The 24596-nt window shown below is 36.3% G+C and overlaps 1 protein-coding gene across 1 annotated transcript in view; it reads left to right on the top strand.

Annotated features, from left to right (window-relative positions):
* Positions 1-24596, top strand: part of CFAP47 (cilia and flagella associated protein 47) — a 346829-nt gene that overhangs the window by 164153 nt on the left and 158080 nt on the right. Inside the window, 3 exon segments of the mRNA XM_064473493.1 lie at positions 8493-8689; positions 12706-12849; positions 14017-14190. Of these exon segments, the coding sequence (XP_064329563.1) occupies positions 8493-8689; positions 12706-12849; positions 14017-14190 (515 nt within the window).

Raw genomic sequence — 24596 nt, forward strand, 5'->3', positions numbered from 1 at the left:
CTAGGATAGGAGGTTTTATTATTTTTTTGATTGTTTATATTCTGTCTAACATAAAAAGATATAAATTCAATTTCTATGAGTAATAATGAACAGTAGGTAGATTGTACAATATAAATGCATTCTATTTGGTCATTTCATTATATATAACAATTTCATTTAGAGGAGCCCAGTAAATACCCAGATGGACACGAGTATTGAATTTTAGTATGATATTTACTGGCAATTTTAAAAAGAAAAAGAAAAACCAGACCTTAAAATGATACCTAAAGGTAGGTATCATTCCCACTCCCTAGCAGAGAGGGTCTCAGTTTTGTATTCTGCCCCCGAATCTACATCTTCAGCAGTAACATGGAACCCCCAAACCTGATAGGTTTTGATTCTGTGTTAATACATTAAGATGTTACCCATTAATAACTGAGTTTATAATGCTGCTCTGATCTCTATTTTTCTTACGTAGACTAAATTACAGCCTGTAGTTAGAAATATGTGATGTTATGTTTTCATTGGCATACTTTCCTATAAAGTGCAGAACAACTAACTGATCAAGAATTAAATTTTAAATCATTGTTGACAACCATCAGTCTTACTGCCAGAGATGAAAAATACTTTTCAGTTTTTTACTTTTGTGTTTTATTTAGTCATATCAGATAGCTAAGTAAAAATATTTACCTCCACTGTATCATCTATAGATGGACTTTTTCATGTTAGTAATATATTCTAATCAGTATATACATTTTCTTGATAATTATGTGCTATGTTTTAAAATATGCATTATTATTTTTTCATGACCCGTGGTCAACCTTATCACCTTTCTATGACCTTTAAACGTTGCCTCATATACTTGCTCATTGGGTTTAATCAGCACAATCTTTCTAAAATCTTATATTTATTTATTTATTCATGTCTCCAAAGCAGTTTCATGGGGTTTTGAATCTATTCTTCAGTAAAGCATTATCAGTAGTTCTGTTGTTTCTTCCTAGTATTCCATCATCCACATGCTGTATGAATTTTGCCTGCATATTAGATTTTTTTGTTCTGAGTGAAGTCTTAATCTTTTAAAGCAAAATTACATAGTTACTGTCCAATTAAAAAAAAAAGTTATCTTTCATTTTACTGTTTACATTTTGAGGTTTTATTCTAGCTCCTTATCACGTTAACTTTCAGACTTCAGTTCTGTGATTTAACTGACAGTATAGTAATAAAAATTTAATTACATTTGGTGGTCTTAATCATCCAGGATATTAAGGCAGAAATGTGATTAAAAAGTGTAAGTGGTAGCATTCCTTTTACCCTTCCTTCATACAAAGGATTCATTTAAAATATGAATCTGTTTCAAAATATGGCTCTGAAAAATGATGATATAGGTTTTGATCTTAATAGTTTTCATTCCATCTATATCTGTTGAATAGCTATTTCTACTCTATAAGTGTATGTGTGTATATATGTATTAGTAAAAAGTTGTTTTGGTCTTGGAAAAGTGAGAGGGATTTAAATATTAGACCAGATGTGTTTCTTTTGTGTTTAATAGCTGCAATAATGAATCTAGTGGAGAATAGTTTTATTTGCTATAGGTTTTTTGTATTATGAAAAAATTTTGGAAGGCCTCTTATGCTGGTATGTGAATATGCTTATGCTGTGGTGAAGAAGGATGTTAATCCTCAGAAAACATATCAGAGTATCCTTTACCTCATTCTCTGGTCAGAATTGAGATTCAGAAGATTCACTGAAACCTGGAGTCTGCCTAGGAGAAGAACATGTGGATAGACAGAAAAGGCTTCAAGCTTACTTTACAAATGAAGCCTTTACATTTTCATCAGTGAACTCTGATTGCATGGCTGTCAGTGTCAAGGCTAGTCTTTGGTGCCAACTTGACACCACTGCATTTGTGAGGCTTAGAAGGTACTGCTTCTCTAAAGCCACTAATAGATCTGGTGTTGGCAGTGCCCATTTCTCATCATCACTGGATCTAGGAGGAAGCCATTGACTTAATTTCATTGTATTTATCTTATTAATTTAATTTTATTTATTATTTTGTGCGTATTTGGACTTTTCCCATTCTCTGACTAGAAGAATGTTGTGCTGTCTCAGTGTCACTGCCCGTCTTCCTTCTACAGATGCAAACACAAGAAATGATGAATTCAGAGGTTTTATGGCTCAGAGTTGTAACTTGATAAGCATCTGTCGTGGTTCAGGCTCAGTGGCAACTAAGCACCACGCAGCCACTCGCTCACGCCCCCCACCCCTGTGGGATGGGGGAGAAAATCAGAAGAGCAAAAGCACAAAAAACCCCACCTTGTGGGTTGAGAAAAGAACAGTTTAATAATTACAATAAAATAATAATTATAATAATAGCAATAATGATAATATAATAAAAAGGAAAAAGGGAAAAAAACAGAAACACAAATGATACAACCGCTCACCACCCGCTGACTGACGCTGCCGGTCCCCGAGCTGCGATTGCCGCTTGCCTCCCCCGGCCAGCTCCTTCGAGTTAACATACTGGGCATGACGTTACATGATATGGAATATCCCTTTGGCCAGTTTGAATCTGCTCTCTTGGCTGTGCCCCCTCCCCTCCCGGCTTCTTGTGCATGCGGTAGAGCATGGGAAGCTGGAAAAGTCCTTGACTAGTACAAGCCCTACCCAGCAACAACCAAAACATCTGTGTGTTATCACCATTGTTTTCATGCTAAGTTCAAAGCACAGCACTATGCCAGCTGCAGTGAAGAAGATTAACACTGTCCCAGCTAAAACCATGACAGTATCCACCCATTATTCCATATCATTTACATCATGCTCAGGTCCCATACTATCCAATACAATTTCAGTAACCCCTACCCGCCTTCTCATCCTTTAACAGAGTATACAGATTTCATATATCATTCCCCTAGTCTATGGACCACCCCTGTAAAATGTCTGTGAGGTGTCCATTGAGTTCATTTAGTCCATGACTTTGGGTTTCATCTATTGTAAGAGTCTTTCAGAGAGGTGTTGTTTGTGGTGTTGGCTTGTTGCATGCTGAAGTCAGTCCTTGTTCCATCACTGCTGCACTTTGCTTGGTTCAATGAAAGTTATTTTTTTAATTAATTTCGGAGATTCCCACCATGATACCATTGATATGGCATATAGCAACCATAGTAGTGATGACATACAACATTATATAGCAATTTATTGCTATATAATTCAGCATATTATTCAGTTCATTGTCTGTTTTCACCCAAAATCGAATCCCCTTGAGGTACACACCAGACTCCTCCACCCTCCCGCATCACCCACCAAGTGCACCCAGGTGCTCGAGCAAAAGCAATCCCACGAATGGGTTTGCCTTTGCCTGAGGCAGGAATAACCCAGACTGTTTTCCCCAACATGTTTTTTACATGCACTACAGGGACTCTATCCCCTTCCACACTATGTAAGGGTTCTGATTGGGCAGGGCCAGCTCGCCTGGCAGATCCCCTTGTGTTGACCAACCAGGTGGCTTTTGCTAAATGTGTATCGCAGTCTTTAAATGTCCCACCCCCCATTGCTCTCAGTGTAGTCTTTAGTAGTCCATTGTATCTTTCGATTTTCCCAGAGGCTGGTGCGTGATAGGGGATGTGATACACCCCCACAATGCCGTGCTCTTTGGCCCAAGTGCCTATGAGGTTGTTTCGGAAATGAGTCCTGTTGCCTGACTCAATTCTCTCTGGGGTGCCATGTCGCCACAGGACTTGTTTTTTGAGACCCAGGATAGTGTTCCAGGCAGTGGCTTGGGGCACGGGATATGTTTCCAGCCAGCCAGCCGTTGTTTCTACCATTGTAAGCACATGGCGCTTGCCTTGGCGGGTTTGTGGGAATGGGATATAGTTAATTTGCCAGGCCTCCCCATATTTATATTTCAGCCATCGTCCCCCATACCACAGAGGCTTTACCCGCTTTGCTTGCTTGATTGCAGCGCATGTTTCGCATTCATGGATAACCTGCGCAACAGTGTCCATGGTCAAGTCCACCCCTCATCACAAGCCCACCTGTATGTTGCGTCTCTCCCTTGACGGCCTGAGGTGTCATGGGCCCACCGAGCTAGAAATAATTCACGCTTATGTTGCCAGTCCAGATCCACCTCAGCCACTTCAATAACATCCCATGGTGTCAGAGGCTGAGATAGGTTTGCAGTGAAATTCAGCTTTGAGGTAGAACCATCATTGCTGAATAAAAGATAATATAATGTGCAAGTAGTTGACTAACTGCTGAAGGCCCATAGTTTCCTACCTTCAGAAATTATGCCAACAGAGTGTGATATGGAAAAATAGCATTTCTATTCTTGCTCTTTTCCTCCTCCCATAGTTTGTAATAGGGCTAAATAAACATAAATTACTCTACTAAGTGCCATTGTTACTGACCTCTAGAATATGTTTTTTTTGTATGTTTTAATGTCAAAAGAACTTTCATTGCTTTTCTTTGAAAGGTACTGTTTGCTGGCTAATTCAGTTAGAGGATTAACTGAATTCAGCTCAGGCAGATATAAAATGATAAGTTGTAAGATTTTTAAGAACCAGAAGACATGGGCTTTGTTAATTCCAGATGGTGATCAGATTGTCTTTTGCAGTAAGTAAATGGCACAAAATATCAGGCAGTTGCCAGAGAACATGACCAACACCTATGTGCTGTAATTTAGCTTTCCAAGAACATGTGGTGATATTAAACACCAAAAGCTTTGCTTTTGCAAATACGCCTGTTTTGACAACTGTCTCACAACTAAACCCAATTCAGTTGTTCAGATTCAGGATCAAGTCAATGTTTCCCATAAGCAATTGTCTAACACAAATCTATAAAATAAAACTGTTTGCCTATTTCTCATGAAATATCTCCCCATCAAATAAATATCCTGTCTAGGGAAGGAAACTGTACGAAAACCCTGTATTGTTCTGCCTGATTTATTGCTGTTGGAGAAATGCTTCCAGTCTCATTCATTTCCAGTGTTGGAGGCTCTGTTTCCTGTTACACAGAAATAACATAAATGCTGCCCATTGCTTACTGTTACTACTTTTGTCACAGAAATTGTTAGGCCAGTTGTGACCCTAAGGATTATTTTCATTAAATATTTGAATGAATTCCTTATCTTTGCTGAATATCTTATGATGATCTTATGAGACTGAGAAAGAAGAAAACATACTAAGCTGAGAAACTTTTAAGCCCAGTTTACTTTATGGTATTTAAAATCAGCATGAAAAAACATTTTGCAGAAAAAAAAAACAACTTCACCTATAATTCACAGGCAAATGATTTCTATAATAATTTTGATTTGGGGATCCTGTCTCACTTCAGAAACCATGTCTTATTGCATAAAATATTTATCTTGTTAAATAAATACCGCCAACTGACTTTCTTTCCTTTTCATTGATTGTAATTGATCATAATATTTCAATTATTCAACTGACCTATTCTTCAATGTATTTTTTTAATGCATAAGAAACAAATATTTTAACAAAAGTAATGCCAAACTAAATATTATAAATATAGAATGGGATGGGTAGAAAGACTTTGCTTGGTTTTCTTTTCAAATTTTTCTATAGGAGGCATTTCTATTTGAAAGTGTGCGTTCCAAGGATAGGTCCAACTCAATGAAAAATAACCCTAATTATTAGTAATTACAATTTCCATTTAGTGCAAGGAGTTAAAATTCATGCAGAAATGTTTTGGAGCTTCCAATATACTGTATTATCTCCTTCAAATACATGTTATAAAAATCTACTTTACCTTAAGCAAGTATTTAAAATGCGTACATTAAATTTTAAGTAAATATTTTGTTAGGATGTCAACATCCTAAAATAATTTTTGTTGATAGAGAAAATTAGAGACTGTACTAAGGAACTGAAGGATGGAAAGGACAGTTTCATTCCTTGCATAACTGACAAACTCAGGTCACTTTTGTGGAAGATAGCCAATGGGGATAATAACTTAGTGACAAAATAGAAAAAAAAGTAATAATTCAAAAATTACCAGGCCATTAATCTTGTCTTTGAAAGAGAACAAACTAATTTATTTCAGAGAGGGTTAAACCTGAGGTGCAATTTATAATCTTTTTGATAGTCTAGTAATGTTGAAAGATTAATAATGTCGTTTGTATGATTTGTCTCTTGAACTTGAGCTATTTTTGTGGAAAAAAACTGAAGTAGTGACACAAGCAACAAGACAACTTCAATTTGCTGTTCATTTGCAGAGAGGTGAGAACTGAATACATGAGGAGCACCACTTTGTTAAATGGAATGAGCAGCATCACAAATGAAGATTGAATGCACTTTCAAAATTCAGTAGTCATCATTGAAGATATCAGAGTAGTTTGAGTCCATTGTCATACATAACATCAGGAAATATGGCAAATTATGGAAGGAGAAGGGAAATCCCACAAGAATTTGTCAGGTGTTCCCCCTTAGGGAGAAGCAATTTGTTTGTAGTTTTATCTATAAGGTTCTCTTGTGTTGTCTCTGAACTTCCTCATTATCCTTACCAGCTTTATGTGTTGTTTTCTGACCTTGGAAACAGTGAAAAGAAACAGTCTTTGTTACATATAAAACTACAGTCTTATACAGCTGCAGTCTTATGTAGTTTATTAGGTTTCTTAGAGACTCTTGGGAGAGTTGGACCGGAGAACTCTTTTTACGATCAGTCACTGGACTTCCTCATGTGCCTTCCCTTCTCCTTTGGAGAGTGCCCTGCGACGGCTGGTGAAGGGTTTAAAATACTGTGACAGAGTCTGATCCTTTCCGTAAGCAAGAGCAGAGGAGGAAGTCTTTGGAGCTGAATTGTGAGACCTGGCTATGTGCAAAGTTGCACGGCATTTGTACTGATTCTTTCTTACTCTAGAGATTACTCTGGGGAGTTTTTCCTACATGCTGTGGATTGGGCAAATGGGACTTTTCATGATCCTGTTCCAACTTGGACACCCCTGGCGTTTTCAGAAATTCAGACTTTCAATCCAAAATTAGTCATAGGAAAAATCTAATGAGTAGCTCTCATGAGAACTACTAAACAGAACTCCAGTCATCGTTGGGGCTACTATTAGCTAAATATACTGTATTGTCTCTGATATCTCTCATAGTAATCCTTGACAAAAGTATACTGACTATAGTTTTTTGATGACACCAAATTGGGTGGAAGTGTTGATCTTCTTGAGGTTAGGAAGGCTCTGCAGGGGGATGTGGACAGGCTGGATCGATGGGCCAAGGCCAATTGTATGAGGTTTAACAAGGCCAAGTGCCAGGTCCTGCACTTGGGCCACAACAACCCCATGAAAGGCTTGGGTAAGAGTGGCTGGAAATCTGCCCAGCAGAAAAGGATCCTGGGGGTATTGATCAACAGCTGGCTGAATACAAACAGCAGCGTGCCCAGGTGGCCAAGAAGGCCAAGAGCATCCTGGCTTGTATCAGGAATAGTGTGGCCAGCAGGAGCAGGGAAGTGATCATGTCCCTGTACTCGGCACTGGTGAGGCCACACCTCGAATACTGTGTTCAGTTTTGGGCCCCTCACTAAAAGAAAGACATTGAGTTGCTGGAATGTGTACAGAGAAGGGTCTAGAGAACAAGTCTGATGAGGAGCAGGTGAGGGAGCTGGGGTTGTTTAGCCTGGAGAAGAGGAGGCTGAGGGGAGACCTTATTGTTCTCTACAACTACCTGAAAGGAGGTTGTAGCGAGGTGGGTGTTGGTCTCTTCTCCCAAGTAGCAAGTGACAGGACGAGTGGAAGTGGCCTCAAGTTGCGTGTGGGGAGGTTTTGATTGGATATTAGGAAAAATTTCTTCACTGAGTGGTCAGGCATTGGAAGAGGCTGCCCAGAGAGGTGGTGGAGTCCCCATCCCTGGAGGTATTCAAAAAACATGTAGACGTGGCACTTCGGGAGATGGTTCAGGAGGCCTGGTGGTGTTGGGTTGACGGTTGGACCTGTTCATTACAGAGGTCTTTTCCAAGATAAACGCTTCTATGATTTTATGATTCTTTTGTGCGAAGACTAAACTGATACTATCTGTGGTGTACTGGACAGGGATTTTGCTAGCGTGTTATAAAAATCTCTGAAAAAGGAGATTCCATGGTCCACTTTAGGGAATATCTACCAGTATTCCCCACTCATTTCCATTTGAAAGATTGGTTGGACTTGATTATCTTAGAGGTCTTTTCCAGCCTTAATGATTCTGTGGTTCTATGATTGATATTTACAGAAACTCACATACTTCTACTAGATTTAATAGATCTTTAAAAATACTTCTCTCTGTGTACTAGTAAAAACAATAGAAAATATTGTTTAGATGTTTAAATATACCTTTTTTTCAGGAAAATAAAGATTTGGTTATGCTTATATGAAAAGAGTCCTAAAATTCTTTTTTTTTTTTTTTTTAAATTGTTGCATGTACTGGTGGTGAGAATGAATCCCCCACAGTTTATTGGAATTCTCTCCAGATTCTGCTTGTGAATTCAATGTTTCTGAAAAGCTTTACAACATTGCAATTTATTTTTTTTTTTAGATAGGAGTGATGCAGTTGAGCTTCCTATAAAATTCATTCCTCGGTATGCTGGTTGCTACCACTGTCAGATTCTTCTGAAGTCCTCCTGCGATGTTCGTGTCTATGAGATTGAATGTGTAGTGAATACAGACCATGCTGAAGTAGAGCTTGAATTTGTAACTCCAGCTTACCAGGCAGTGACTCAGGATATTCCAATAGTAAGTTCACTTTACTACTAGATAGAAACTAAACTAAGATTCAGGATTTTTCAAAACCTGACTCCAGATCAATACTGTTAAAATTTACAGTTGTAAAATGCACAAATGCATGTAAATACTGACTTTAGTGTTATTACTCAAAGTCCATATTGGACATAATGTAAAGCTTGTTGGGAAAATAGGTTCTGGCAGTTCCTAAAGTAAATTATTAGTTTGATGGGCTTATTTCTAATGCTTCACTTCTGTCCTGACAATTTTTAATCTGTTGTTTGATTGTTATCGTACTGAAAGTGAAAAAAGGTGTTGTTTAATCTAGTGAATAAATGTATGGCTTCTGAAAAAAAAGGAGAGGTGTTGAGGAGTAAAATAGAAGAACTAGATTATATAAAATTTAAAAAATATGGCAAGCATAGGCAGTATGTCATATATAGTTTTATCATATCTATTTTCTATATGAAACCCTTGACACATGAGAATTAAGACCAGGGAGTGAAGATGGAGTGTAAGCTGGAGTATCGTCTGCATCAGAAAGTTATTAATAAAAATTTAGGGAACTTTTCTGATTTAAAAGAAAAAAAATAAAAAATTATAGGGAAGAAGCTTATGCTGTGAGAGAAAGGGTAAAGATTCTTTAAGGGATTAAAATGGGAAAATATTTCTGAGATTTGAACTATGGTTTGGTCTATGTACTTGATGTAACCTTTTGATATTAGAGCCACTGAAGAATACCAGTGTGTTAATTTAGAGAAAAATTATTGTGAGATTTTGTAGAGAAAAGAGTGGGGGCAGATTCCAACAAGGAGACACTGTCTGGGGGAAGACGATACTGTGGATGCTCTGTGAAATACTGAAAGTAGACAAGGAACTAGTTCATTAAGGAAGAAAAAAAAGTAAAGAAAATGAGAGGAAATCATATTACTGTGCTATCTTTTCTTATACATAATTTTTAAGGTATTCATATATTATTTATTAAACATTGATTTATTGAATGTTACATTAGCTGAAAGAGAGCTGTTATATAACACAGAAAGGTAAGGGTTTTTTCCACCTTGAAAAAGGAAGCTTCTAAACAGATTTACTTTATTCTTTTGATTTTTTTTCCTCTTCTGAGTGTTGCTAATTATGTGCTTTTAAATTTCATGCAGGATTCATGCTTTTATACTTTTAAGTCCTGCTTTATTTCTTAGCAAGGTAACAAAAAATACTGCAGTTAGAGCATGTACTCTGTCTGTGTGTATGCCTGTGTTTGTGAGAGAAGGAATTTGTGTCTCTGTTAGTCTGTCTCTTTCCATGGAATGCATACACGTGGTCACAAAGTCTGCTCTAAATGTTATGCCCTAAATTTGCAAAATCAAACGCTGACGAACAAACAAATATAAAAATGTGAAGTTGTTCCTGTACTTTTACATCTTAAGCTTGATTTTGTTATTGCACATTATTTTTTCACACGGTTTCTTTCATGTTCAGTGTAAGAAATGTGTGATACCCCGGTAAGGTGTTAGATACCTTACATTTTTATGTACGTTCATTCTAGCTGGAGCTTCTACATCTATCAGAAAGTTTTCCCTACTGTTACGTTGTTAGTTAGCACTGTTATATTTGTCATTCATATTGCTGAACTTTGAAATAGTCTATGGAGGAAGACAGATGCTCACTGAGAGTGAAACTGAGGTATGGGGTTCTTCAGTCTGCTAAACTCAGTTTCTTGAACCTAACATTTACTGTTCAAAGTACTTTCAATGGACAGTAGCAAACTACCTGTCATAACATCTGTGTGGTAGGAGGAACACTTTATAAATGGAGCAAATAAAATCTTTAAGTGATTTGCTTAAAGCCACACAGTGAATTAGTGACAGAACCAAAAAAGCCCACCTGAATCTGAAATCTGTGATTTTTTTTTTTTTAATATGGGAGTTAAGGCTGAACATCTGAAGTTTCTGTAATTCTCACAAGCATGAAATGAATATAATTGTTCCATCATTCACTTTCAGCCTCTCCGGTGAAAGAGGTATAGGTCCTATACATGCAGCCTTATTATGTACTTTGTATTTAATCACCTACCAACCTGTGAAAAGATTCTCTTAGCACTAATTGTGCTTCTCATTGACTTAACAGGCTTAGGATAAGATTTTGTGTTAAGCAGAGATCCTGTAAGAATTAGATGATTAAGTAAATAAAACTGTTTATTAATGTACAAGTTCAAGGGAATAAAATTTAACAAATACATAATTTTCATTTTCTAATGTTTGTGCTTCACCTTAATATCTTTCTTTAGAAGATATTTTTAGATAAATTCATGCTGTATTAGAAAGCTTTGTTACAGAAGAATTTCAAAGTGATCATGTTTGTCAACTACACTTCTCCAGCTGACATGTTTTTCTGTTCGAGATCAAGAATGAATACTTATTGGTGTAATAATCACTAGCGTGGATAAAGGAATCTGGTACCAATAGCACTAGAAAATAAAACAGTTGAAGTCCCCAAATTTTGACCATCCTCCTCTTTTCCTTACCAAAGAACATTCATGGTGATGTTTTCCCTCTATCCCACCTTTTAAAGCAGTGGATTAGCTAACAGTGATGACCTGCCAGTTTTAAACCTAGTCAAGCTGATTTTCAAAAGGATAAAGTTGTTCCTGATGCTGTGGAGAAAAAAAGCATGAGAATAGAAATAATCTTTTGATGCCCTTTTTTCCCTTTCACTTTATCTTCAGTATGAGGATACCAGTTAATGACTTCTCTTAAAAAATGTTTTCTACTGGAGATGATGTAACTGTTCTTATTACAGAATTGGAGACCACAATGATGGAAGTATTTTGAACAATTGAGGCACTGTACAAATCTCAGCATTCCAAACAGGCATTTGTACTCAACTACTAGGAAATTTACCTCTTAACAACTAAGAATTAAGAATTAATCATGCATAGTAATCAAACCTTAGATATGTGATACTGCACGTCTCATGCAATACTGTGGGGTACTGTGGTCATTCTTAGTTTCTGAGGTTGAGATAGCTGAGCTTGAGAGACTTTCAAAGAAGGAAACAAGGATTGAAGTATCATCCTTATTTCCCCAAATCCATTGTTTATCTCTGACATTTATATACTGTTTTCCATGGATGAAGACCATTATGGGTCAAAGGATTACTTCCTCTTTTAATAAATCAGATCAATCTTCTCTATTTTGGCAAGGCAGGTGTTAGTTCTTGAATACCAGTTTATTTTCTTTTTCAGATGAATATTAACCTTTTTGAAGACTGGATGTTTGGTCATCTGATTCCTTCAAATAGTAGGAGGCTGGAAAACATAATTTTAGTTTTACTATTTTTATGCAGCCCCCAAGCATGTATTACAAAATATCTCACTTTCTACCATAATGGCACAGTCCTGCAATACATGTGGACGCAAGACAAAGATGTTTCTTAAATAGGCTTTCATACTACTCAGGACAAGCATTCTTTAAAATCAATTAGTCTCTTGAAAGACCAGTTTCTGAGAACATAAGACTGTAAATACTCCTTTGGAGACAGTCCTTCATAAGCAAGACTGATCCTGTTAGACAGTCAGTAGCCAAATGAGGCAATATATGCTAGTACACCACATCAGCACTTCAAAGAGGTACACTAAGGTTTTCTCCAGATGGAAAAGGGACAGAGTTTTGGCAAGCATTAAACAGGACCATAAAGATACTTGTAAATGTTTATAATGATACTTTATAAATTCCATCCTGACGATTAGCTATATCATGTACATATTCTTCTAATGAGTATTCCTGTTGATGGCATTGCTACTGAGATTGTTGGTACCAGTACCTCTGGCTGCCAGGAGTAAGGGTTTTATTAGCAGCCTAATTAATTTTTAAAATACACTCTTTTATTCTCCCCAAAGGTCCTCTGAGCCAGTACTTTGGGAAAATGACTACTGTGCTCTTATTTGATGATAACTGCAAGTAAAAGCTGAAATGCATGTTAAGAGCTTTAAAGGCATAACCTAATTTACATCTTTACTCTGATTTCAGAGTAACGTGTCCAACCGGGACTGGAAACTTGAAGCAATTTTGGAAGGACAGGGTTTTTATGGACCTCCTCTAATAAATGTGGGTCTGGGTGAAACAGCTCTATATCCTCTCATGTTCAAGCCTATTGCTGAGTGCGTGACAATGGTAAGAGGGAAGTTAGTTTTGATATTTGAAAAGGATGCGTCTGTCAATAAAGTTTACATCAGTGTCCAAATTATGGAAGTGCATAAGCAGTTACTAACATTAAGCATCTGCCTTAGAGTCAGAAATTAAAAGATTGCCTATTAGCTGAAGTGAAGAAATGAACTAACTTTGCCAAGCTTAAGGTTAAGCATGATAGGTTTCCCCACCACCCTTTGTTATCTCTTCCTTTATTTGCTCTTCTATCAAAACCTCCCTTTTAATGAAATGACTAGTTACTCTGTCGAGATTCTGAACATTGATCATAAAAATGTCCACTGTGTTAGTCTGAACCTAAATACATATATTAAATTGTATTTCATTACCTAAGTAATAAAGTAGTACCATTGAGTATTTCTCATTGCATGCATGCATCACAAATGAATTTATGTGATGGGTACTTTGTTTCATAAAATAATTTCTGTTACAAGTTAAGCCACTACTTAGAAGCTTCTTTTGCCATCAGAGTAATCACTATTTTGAATGCTAAAATGAAGAGCAGAGCAAAGCCTATGACACCTTTAGCAAGAAGCTGTATATGTATTTTTGTCTGTACACCAGCTGAGAGATTTTGACTGCAGTTTGCTGTTCAAATGTGTGAATCGCCAGAGAAAAAAATTGTTCTGTGAAACATAGTAATCCTTCGGCATGCATTACCAACCAAATATAATGTAATTTAGAAATCCAGTATTGTAAGAGTATTAAAAGCTAAAAGCCCTGAATCCTTTGATAACAAATAATTATGAAGAACACTTTAGTTGAAGGACAAATGGAAATGATTGAGCAAAGTTTTGTTTTATATGAGGAATAAGGATGTATGAGAACATATTTTCTTCGGTATTTGTTTTCCAGGACAAACCCAATAGATATAAAATCCAGAAGTGTGAAAGTTTTATATTGTTAAATTTCATCATTTAGAAAAATTAAAAATAAAACCTTTTGTTTGTTTAGTTTCTTCTTCTTTTAACAGCAGAGTTTACTTAAGAACTAGAAAAGTCAATAGGAATACTTTCTTGTAAGCATGCTTTGTTGCCTAGATTTAAGACTAATAGACTGAAGGAGTTGGTTTGGCAGCCAAAGGAGACTTTTACAATGCTGAAATGTTTTTTTCTTCTTCTTTCTTTGTTGTAGGGAAGGCTTATTCTGCGAAATGATACAGCTGGCACTGAAAACATCTTTAGCCTTAAGGGAATAGGGAAGAAACCTCTGGCACAGGATCATATTGTGATAGACTGCCAAGTGAGAAAGGTCACTCAAAAAATTTTATGGGTGCCCAATTATACCACGAACAAGTTAACATACAAGGTAAATTCTTGCAATAATGTGACAACTATTTTTCTATCCAAGGGCGTACAAATTATTTATTACAACAACAAATATTATGGTAATTGCAGATATACTATTAAAATTCATGTATCCAGGAGAAATTATATCCAACTATAGTTTATATTATATGGGCATGTTTATAGTCAGGAAGTCTGTGAGATAGTGTATGATTTTACTGTATGTTCCATGGAAAAAGATTTCTTATTTTTTTAGACTAGTTCCTAAGGGGACAAAATTTCGACAATTGCACTCTGTGGTTTGAAACCAGTGGCCAATTCCATCTGTTTTGAAATCAGGGAAGGGCCTTGAGAATACAGGGTTTCCAAAATCTTCCTAAAACATTGGAATATTACAGGAAAAGGACAAAAATTATTATCCTACTAAGGGAAAGATTGCAGCACGAGGTCACTGTACCTCTGTTCCTAATGGCCTAATGGCCTGGCCAGTCAGTGCTTGCATTTCTTGTAACAAATTACAGCAGTTAGTGTCTTTTCCCCAGCTGTTGTTTCAGGGATGCTGGAGGAATTTGGGAATACTTTGTGTGTTTGCTGATGGGGTTAAAGGGAATAACAAACTGGATTTGTTGAAGCGCAGTGGGTCACTGGGGAAATGGAGTAGGAGGTGCTGAGGTAGTTGTGATTTCAGTGAAGGGACATAAGAAAGAAAATCTTAGAACATACAGTGTTTTTAGTTTCCCTGCTCAGAATCTTTTTACTATTAAATATAATCCTTAGTAATTGTCACTGTTTTAGTTAAATATACTTTATAACTATTTACACAAACACATTTTCCTATTTCAAAAAAACCCCACTGTTGTATTACTGTAACCACAATTTTCCTACTATTTATCTTCTCTGCATGTTTAACTTGCAAGTGGAAAAGGTATTTCAGTAGTATTCCTCACCTTCTTTATCCACATATAGGACCCCATGTCATATGCCAGCAGATATGTACATGTATATATACATGTAAGTGTTTATGTATATGTACATTAGGGCAAAAAAGATGACTTGTGCTTTTCTTCTCAGCTGCAGAGAAGGTTCCTGAGCAACAAAATCTTGGACCTTGCTCAACAAAAGCCATCTTTGTGACTATTATGGCATTTAGATCTAGAGTAGATGGCGTCTAGATACTATGGCTGTATACTATTTTCAGGAGGTCTCAATCTATGAAAACAAACTTCTTTGAAACAAACAATCTATGAAAACAGCATATTTAAATATGTATTTTTGAACTGAGGGATTTGGATGTTGGGGGTTTTTTTTGTAGTTTTTATTTTGGGGGGAAGGAGGGAAAAGGAGAGAATGTAGATTCTAGACGATAAAATCTGACTAATTAGCTAGTGTGGACTTGTGAAATGAGTGATCTTTTGTGCTCAGACTTGGTACCAGTAGGCACCAAATGCTGCTTTACTCAAAATGACAGGTATTGGTAGGCAGTGGCCTCACCTTATTTTATAAAGAGAGATCATGTATATATCAGCAGCACTCTTCCACTGGTTTGATGGGAGTTCATGGCAATATGAAATCCTTCCTTAAACTCTTGCTAGTCCCCGATTTTTCACTGTTACAGGAGGATTTACATTTAATAAATTTTGTGTATCATAAAAACATCCAGCTTCATGTTCCTATTATTTGACTTATTATGAAGCCCCCCAAACAAAGTAGGAAATGTATTTTTTGGGCATCACCAGCTTTGACATTTTTCTTTTCAACAATCTTAGCTTTTTAGATATGAATGCATTTACATTTCTAATACAATTGTACTTTTATCTCTGAAAGAAGTGAATGTGTTTGAAAGTTGACAACAGAACTATTTCCTTGGCTTTTCCATTTTGTGTGAACTCAATGGTTTTTGTGCCAATGAAAGTGAAAGGCACTGAAATATCAAACTTTAAAATGAATGCATTAAAATTATTGATTGTATGTCTTTTTCAGAAGCATTGCATTAAACAGTTTTATGATGGTTGTGACTATTCCAGGGTGATCTGGGTCTGATTGAACTTTGACCTCCTTGAGGGTGTTCTCTGGGTACCAAAATCTGGTTTTTGGGTGGGTTTTTTCTTCCGCTTGGCTGGTTTTGTGGTGGTTTGCTTTGTTGTGGGTTTTTTTTTTTTTGCCTCTGTGAAGTACCGCTTGACAGTCCAACCGTGTGTCCTCTTTTTGCTCTGGGACTTTTGGGAGAGAAATAGTAAGGCCAGCTATTTCATGCTTGTATGCATGTAATAAATTAATCAGTGTGATTAATGTATTTTCCCTATGCTAGGGTTTTACCCAGAAGCTGTTGCATAACAGTTGTTGAAGCAAGGTGTCCTAGAATTGTTGGAAAAGGCATGATTACAAAACCTATCAGTGTCTGGAAACTGACCTCAACAAAGCAAACAATATTAATCACTTCCAGCACTCTCCACCAGATGTCACATAGTGTCTTGTGCTATTGTAGTGAGTGAAGATCATTTGCTCACTTTTCATTCCAAAAAGGTTAGTCTGTAAATTTGGATTTAATCAGTATATCCAGGGCATGACCACCATTATCTGTAGTTATTAGGAGAAAGGGGAAAAACTCTTCTAAGAGGGAACTGTGACCAACAACCTTGTTAGAAATGTAAAATGAACTTTATTTACTCAGAAGTGTATAGCACAAAGGGCAAGAAGAAGAAGAAGTGATACTAATTTTATTGTTGTTCATTCCATGCTGCCTGATTACTGTAATTTCTGGATAGTCTGTTGTGAAGCACAGTATGACAGACTGTGTTTTTGTCTTTGTCAGTGGGGACAGTTGCTGACAGCCAAATAACTCCTCCTCCTTTTTAATCCAGCATCTTTGAAATTTTACCATATTGTCGTTTAGCTAAGTTGATGATTAGTTAGAGGAAATCTTGTCAGCTTTAGTGGAGGCAGAACAAAGACAATCCAAAAAGTAATAGTTATAGAAATATTTTCGATGGGATCTTCTGTAATTTTGTTGGCTAGTGAATACCTTAATTATCGAATTGGTTGGTTGATTTGTCTTATATATCCTCCACTGATGGAGTGTATCCACTATACAAGGTAACTTCTCATAGATAAACTGGGACATACATGATATTTAAAAAAAACCATAAGTATTACATTTGCTGAAGCAATAAAGCTCAGCCTCTATGAAGAATGGTATAAGATGTCCTAGTAGCTGATGAGCATAACAATTTACAGGCGTGTCCATAAACAATTTACTGCACAATGAATACTTAACAATAAGTATTTTAGATTAATTAATACTTGGGTAATTTTGACTTTGAGGTGTAAATTTAGTTTCAGTATTCCATTTTAATAAATGAAGAAATTAAACTATAAACATAAGAATCCTCTTTTAATTAAAAAATTAATTACAATGTATCTACGCTACCCTGTTTCTCAGTATTCACTCTATATATCTAATAGCTTCAATGGAAATAAGGGTACTACTGAGATGGTGACTACTGAAAATGAAAGTTAAGTCTGGGGGGAGGAAGAGGGAAATAATTCTTTCCTCCATTAAGAAAGCCCTCTTCCCTTTGAATAATGCTTTTCCCATTTCAAACATATATAGAGTGCTCATGTGTGGAACAGCAATAATTTTTGTATGTGTGGTTTGCTTGTCTGTGCAACCGCTAGTATGTATCAAGAGAGTCAGGGAGGGAAGAAGTGCTGTTGGAATTCAGTGGATGTCATGTATATGACCTGCATCAGTCTACCTTTAAAAATGCTAAGCAAAACACTTGCAGTGCCCATAAAGCTTTCTGTGATTAGAACGACAATTTCCATATATTCCTTGAAAAATGTGAATGTTTTATGTACTTTTTTTTACTGATTGATGTGTAAACCTTAGGGTAATACTGCCTCTGTGCTCTTCATGGCTCGTTCTGGGGGATATTAAAAAAATTGTCTTTCTTGTCATTAACTTACTCCTGGGTCTGAAAAAATGTTACATGAAGCATTTGTGTGCATATAACATCAGCCAGAGAGCACATCCTCCTCTGATGCTGAATTAATATAAAGTTAGTGACTGCAATGTAAGTAGATTTCACTGGCTGTAAAATTAGATTCAAATCATCCTACAGAGGTAGGAAGTGTAAAGTATTTATATAAAATCCAATCTGTCAGTCTCATGACAAAATTTTTTATACCATTTCCTTTTGATTTTTGTATAAAACTCTGCTGGATATAAACAATTGTCTGGTGTGTTGATGGTTGCTTCTAACAACACCTTTGATAGTAACTTTAGCTATAAACGTGCCTAATTCTTTCAAGGCTTGGTTTTGCAGCACAAATATAAAAATGTGTAACTGTTTTTCTCAGTGCTGTTCGAAATAGATGTCATTAAAGTAAACTCTCTGGAGGAATGTCAAGGCTCAGTTAAATTACCTTTCAGGTATTAGGTTATACAAACTGTTAGTAATTTCCAAAAGTATTGTAAAATAAATACATAATAAAAAACTATGAAATCCCCCATTCTTCAATGCATTTCTCTTTCTGTCCTCTATGTATCCATTTTAGATCTTTACAATGTCAATGAAAGAATGATATGAAGGTTGAGTATTTGTTAAAAATGTCTCAAATTAATCAAATTATATACTGTAAACCTTTAATGAGGGGTTTCCCTGTTGAGGCTAAGTTTTGTTTGGTAATTTATGTGAGATTTCCTGAGAATAAATTCTGTGTGATCCAGTAACCTGGCTAGGTTACTCTAGTAACCTAGGCTGAATGTCCTGTACCTTCATCAAGTTTGTATTCAACCATAAGTAAACCTATGTTTTTCACAATCCTCTTAATTTTAACTGTCCTTCCAATTTCAATCCTTTTGGCTTCCACATTGCCTACCAAACTTCTGTAATAGGCTTCACTACAGAAAAAGCATTCTTCATAGCAATAATGAATGGTACAAAGGCCACAGAATGTAAGAATAACTATGGTTGTCAGCAGGGTTTTTTTTGTGGTCACTAGTTATCAAATTGTTGATCAAGTAAGGGTACAGTAAGATCTTAGGTCTGATTTGTTTCTTGAGATAGGCTAGTGGTCTTGACAGGCTGTGTTATGAATCGGGATTATGTAGCACTCTTCATTATGTAGAACTCCAGACTGCAGCTGAACAAGCAGGAAATATTTAGGCAATATGCTCAGTGCAATGCAAAAATGTTTTATTTCAGTGTTTTAACATGTGGGTGACAAAATAAAAGTGATCGTAAGAACCAAGTGAATTCCTAACAACTCAGGAACTTGCAAGGTATGCACTGAAAAGAGGATGAAGGCAAATAATGGGGGCTTCTTTCAAAACATCATTCTTGACAGTATTGAAAAAAACCTGGTTATCAGATTGATCAGTGACTCTCGCAGACCCAGTTCTGGCCTAGAGTCAAGGAGCATTAACTTTTTAATAAGTAGAGCCTGTCAATATTGTTAAACAGACCTGAGAAACAGTTTTCAATTGAAACATTGAATTTACTACTGTCTAACTTCCTTATACAAAGAGATAGTGGAATTTAAGTATATTTGATTAAGTTCTGTACGTAGAATCATAGAATGGTTTAGGTTGGAAGGGATCTTTAGAGGTCACCTAGTCCAACCCGCCTGTGGTGAACAGGGACACCTTCAACTAGATCAGGTTGCTCAGAGGCCCGTCCAGCCTGGCCTTGAATGTCTCTAGGGATGGGGCCTCCACAACCTCTCTGGGCAACCCATTCCAGCGCTTCACCACCCTCATTGTTAAAAATTTCTACCTTATGTGCAGTCTAAATCTACTCTCCTTTAGTTTAAAACTATTGCCTCTTGTCCTGTCACAACAGGCCTTGCTAAAGAGGTTGCCCCCATCCTTCCTATAGTCCCCTTTTAATTACTGGAAGGCCACAATAAGGTCTCCTCAGAGCCTTCTCTTCTCCATGCTGAACAACCCCAACTCTCTCGGCCATAGGAGAGGTAACATCCCTTTCCCACTTTGGCTTGAAGTACCAGCTGCAGTTTTGAAGTTATACTTATTTGGTTATTCAACTCTGGAAAAAATGGAAAAATCTGTGATTGATAGATTAGATTGAAATTACAACATTTTACTGATCTGCTGCATTAATTTTTCTGGCTGTGTATAAATAATGACTGGAGGTATAAGACAATGGAGAATACTGTAATTTAGAAATGAAACCCTTGGAGATGGATTGATTTTTTGATTTGAGAAAATTTTCTGCAGGGTCACAATGAGAACTTTAGTAATAACTTACATTTTGTTTTCATTGTGGTATTCTGCAATTCTTATTTTCTGAGTGATAGAGAAAGGGTGTAACATACCTTATGTCGGTTTAGGGAAATTTGTGGATACTGAAAGCCAGCAATTCTTCACTGAATTAACTGTAGTGGTTGCATGATAAATATTATGGCAACTTGAACAGCATTACTGTTTCTTAATTGTGACACACATTGTCTTTCTAACAAAACATGCAAATAAGCCATCTAATTTTGTTATGGGTTTGAAGGACTGATAACAGTATGTGGATCCAAGCTTTAATACAGAAATTTTATTGGAAGTTCTGTTCCATTTCAGCTTATTGTGTTAGTTCTTTATTAGATGTGTTTTTTTTTGAAAATGTGAGTAGTACCAAAGTATCCTTTTAGTTATCAACAGAGGTTTACATTGCAAAACAAGAGAATTAACTTTATTTTCTTGTGAGAACTTAAGAAGTAGTGAAAGGCAATTTATTCTAATAAGTCTATCAAACTAATTTTTCTTGTATTTTCTTAATTAAATTGCATGGTGTGATGGAGCTTGGGCTTATGCATTCTTCTAAAGTGCTTAATAAAATTGAACACTTTATATATTAATTATTTACTATCCATTTCTTACATTATTTCCTGATTTATGTGAAATTTTATTAATGAAGAAGAGTATTCTTCCAAAATGTCTATATATATTTGTAAATGGGTATAATTCATACATAAACTATGGGTAGAATAAATTCGTAGTTTTTGAAGATGATAGACATGCTAGGAAATAGGGATAAACATCAAAGTGGGAGTTTTTCTTTTCCTAGCTCACTTGTACAGTTAAAAACCATTTCACCCTTCGGTCACCTGGAGTATTTTGTAATGGTTATGCCCAGGAATGTTAGAAAGATGTTCAAGAATGGAAGAACTACCAGTAAGAAAGTTTTTATAAGACAGCATTAGTATTGATTTTGGCAATAGGATGCTCACAAAGATCATAGATGAGAATCAGCAATGTTACATAGTTTCCAGGCACTTAAAATTGACCATATTTTAAGGTACTGCAGTTATTCAGGCCTGATAATAAATTTTGTGTGTGTGTGTATGTGTAGATCCATCTACTTCTATCTCTGTAAATACTGTATGTGTATATCTATCCAACCCCACTCTTGGTGTGATTCCATCCTAAAAGAAGGTTGGGTTTTTTTTATTGAATGGGTATGGAACACAAGATTTCCTTTGTCCTGTGCCATGGTTGTCATGAGTTTGTGAGAGCACCTCTCCCCAAAACATTTCCAGTTAATGTACTCTGAATGCACCAATATTGTTGATAGGTACAAGTTCTTACTCTTTTCTTGTGTAAGATCATTGCTAAATGCTACAATTTCACTATTGTTATCTTGGCATGCTCATATCTATTGGGATACCTTTGGGACAAGATTTTTGCTGAAATGTCAAGTTTTCTTTGATCATTCCTAACTTACATACAATTCCTTGAATGCAAGACTTCTTTCCCTAAATTCCAGTGTATATATCTGTAATTGTTCATCATTCCCTCCTTGCAAATTAGGACAAGTGCTAATGCAATGGTTCTCCCACTAACTGGTAGAAGTAATTGCATATCTTGACTCCTTTTGGATAGCCTATAAATCAGAAAAATTTTTTGTTGATAGAAAAGCCCTTATTTAGGCACTCTTTTCTTACTTCACAATTTATTTGCCTAATAATAATGACCCATAGCAAATTTTGTGAGGCACATTCGGGTACCTTTGGGAACATGGTTTTGCAGATTATTACAGGATGTAAGATCACATAATGCTACATCTAAGACTAAAATTGTGTCTACTCTTACAAATATTCCTCATAAATATGCATTCTAATAAGAAATAGCAGGATCTCTATAAGGACATTGACTTAAATCTCACTGTATATAAGTTCTTTCATTGCTTCACTCCAAGCTTTTCTCTACACTTATAAAACCTTTGCAAGAAGTTATTCTTATCAAAATCTGAAATTTCTGGACTTTTTCCTATGTGTACTTTTATATTCTCCATCTTTTTCACTTTCTGAGTGTTCTTGGATATATTGTTATTCTATTAGTGTATGTGAAATATAACTACAGTTAAGCAGACAGGCATTACCCACATTATGCCGTATCGGGACCTCAAACTTCCATGAACACTTCTCGTGCTATATTAAATAGTATTCTTGGTATGAATTCTGATATGAATATAAATTGCCTGGTGTGCATGCTTAAGCACGGGCGTGCGCATTTAGTATCCGTTTGCCAAGTGTGGTTGATCATTTAATTAGTCTCAGTAATGATTCAGTTGATGAATCAGGTGGCCATCAGAGCAAGGCAAAGTTCAGTGTAAGGAATACGTAAGAGGTACCTAGTGAGTGATATCTGTCAAAACCATAGACCTTGTCAAGATGTTGGCGGTAGGAGATAAAATTGTTGTGAGCACTGTTCGGAGATTGGAGCTCCTAAGTATGAAGAACTTAAATAGTAGGGACAAATAGGGTCGTTTATAAAGATAAATGAATGGGAGTGTTTCATTAATGATAAGTCAGTGAGTATTCATATCAGTAGGAGTAGCGAGCAGCAAGTAGAATACTAGTGAGTTTACTGACTGCAGTAGGAAAGGTGAGAACAGACTGAAGGCAGCACCACTTATGTGCAGTTTTTAACATGGATTTATAATGGCCAGAGAAGTAATGAAATTACTATTTCCTGGGTGCACTTTAGAACCCTACTCCAATATTATACTCAGTATCTGATCCCAAAAGTTTTTAGAATGTGAACAAGAATGAAAGAAAAAGACATAAACATTTTTGATAATGGGGGTCACAGTTGTAATAGCGTAAGAATCCTTCCTGTGGCTGAGCAACTCTTGCATTTCCAGCCATGTAAGAGGGTCCGGTGTGATATTACGGGAACTGTCAGTAGTAACTGGCCATTAGTAATTTCCCCTGATAGTAACTCCCACAAGTTCAGTTTACTGCAGAACCTTCTTGACTTCCAAAAGCAATGGGAATTATGATATCCAAAAGTTCTTATTGTGATCCTAAGATCATTCCTGCTTTCACTCCAGGAAGTACTTGAGCGAGACTTTAATCTGTCCGTTAGTTTTTCTTTACACTGGATTCTGGCAACAGAACAGAATGGAGCAGATTTGTCAAAGTTGTTTCCTTTCAAGCTTAACTATATTTTACTAGAGCTAGAAAATAGGCAGAATAGCTCCAGTATTTCTGCTATTTTGGCCTAATTTCTTGAAAACACCATTTTATCAAGATCTGTCTGATTGTGGAAACACGTTCATTGCATATTAGAAGCTGGAATACGTTTTGTCAGGATGTTCAGTCAGGAAAAGTCAACAGGGAGAATGATACAAAAGCAATGTGTGTGGTGGGTTGCTGCATATTTGGGCTTGTGAATTTGGCAAAATTATGAACAGAACTTTGAATTTATCTTTTGGCACAAAAGTAATGTAATAGATGGTAATGTAGGTTAGTTGATTCAGCATCAAGTTATATTAATACTTAAATTAATACAGAAAGAGGCCTTCAGATTTAAGGTTGCTCAGCTGAAACTCCAGATCATAAGGGAAGCCTTCAGTAATCAGTTGTTGTGTTTCATACCCATGTTTCATAATCTCTTTCTTAGTATTAATTGCTTTACAGCATAAATAGTATTCATGAAAATCCGTGCATAACTATATAAAATATTAAATAGAGTACTGCTGATGGATGTTTTATTTCTGAATGCATTGGGTAGTTTGTCATTGCAGATGTGCAAGTTTTTGTATTTCAGTTGCCTATTTTGTGTTTTGTGAAAACAGATATATGAAGAACTCCAACTCTTTGGCTTGACTTGCATAACTTAAAACAGTCTTCTTATAATCTTCCTAATGCCTAAAAGAAATAAGGAAAGATGTTTGTGTCCTTGCTGGAGACAATGGGAGGAGGGTTGTGTGCACTGTAGTTTACCTTGCAGTTCCAGTTCTCTGATCATTTAGATTTGGGGCATTTTGAAGCATATCATGGCTGTCTTTCTACCCTTGAAGGGAAAACTGCATGAAATGGAGTGCACTGAGATTTCACCTTGGCATGCAGCTGTGAAGCCCTAGGCAGGATGTGCATATGGGTGAGGACAATAGGACACACCTTCTTATGAGA

This window comes from Phalacrocorax carbo, chromosome 1 (assembly GCF_963921805.1).
Source record: "Phalacrocorax carbo chromosome 1, bPhaCar2.1, whole genome shotgun sequence".
Classification (NCBI taxonomy): Eukaryota; Metazoa; Chordata; class Aves; order Suliformes; family Phalacrocoracidae; genus Phalacrocorax; species Phalacrocorax carbo.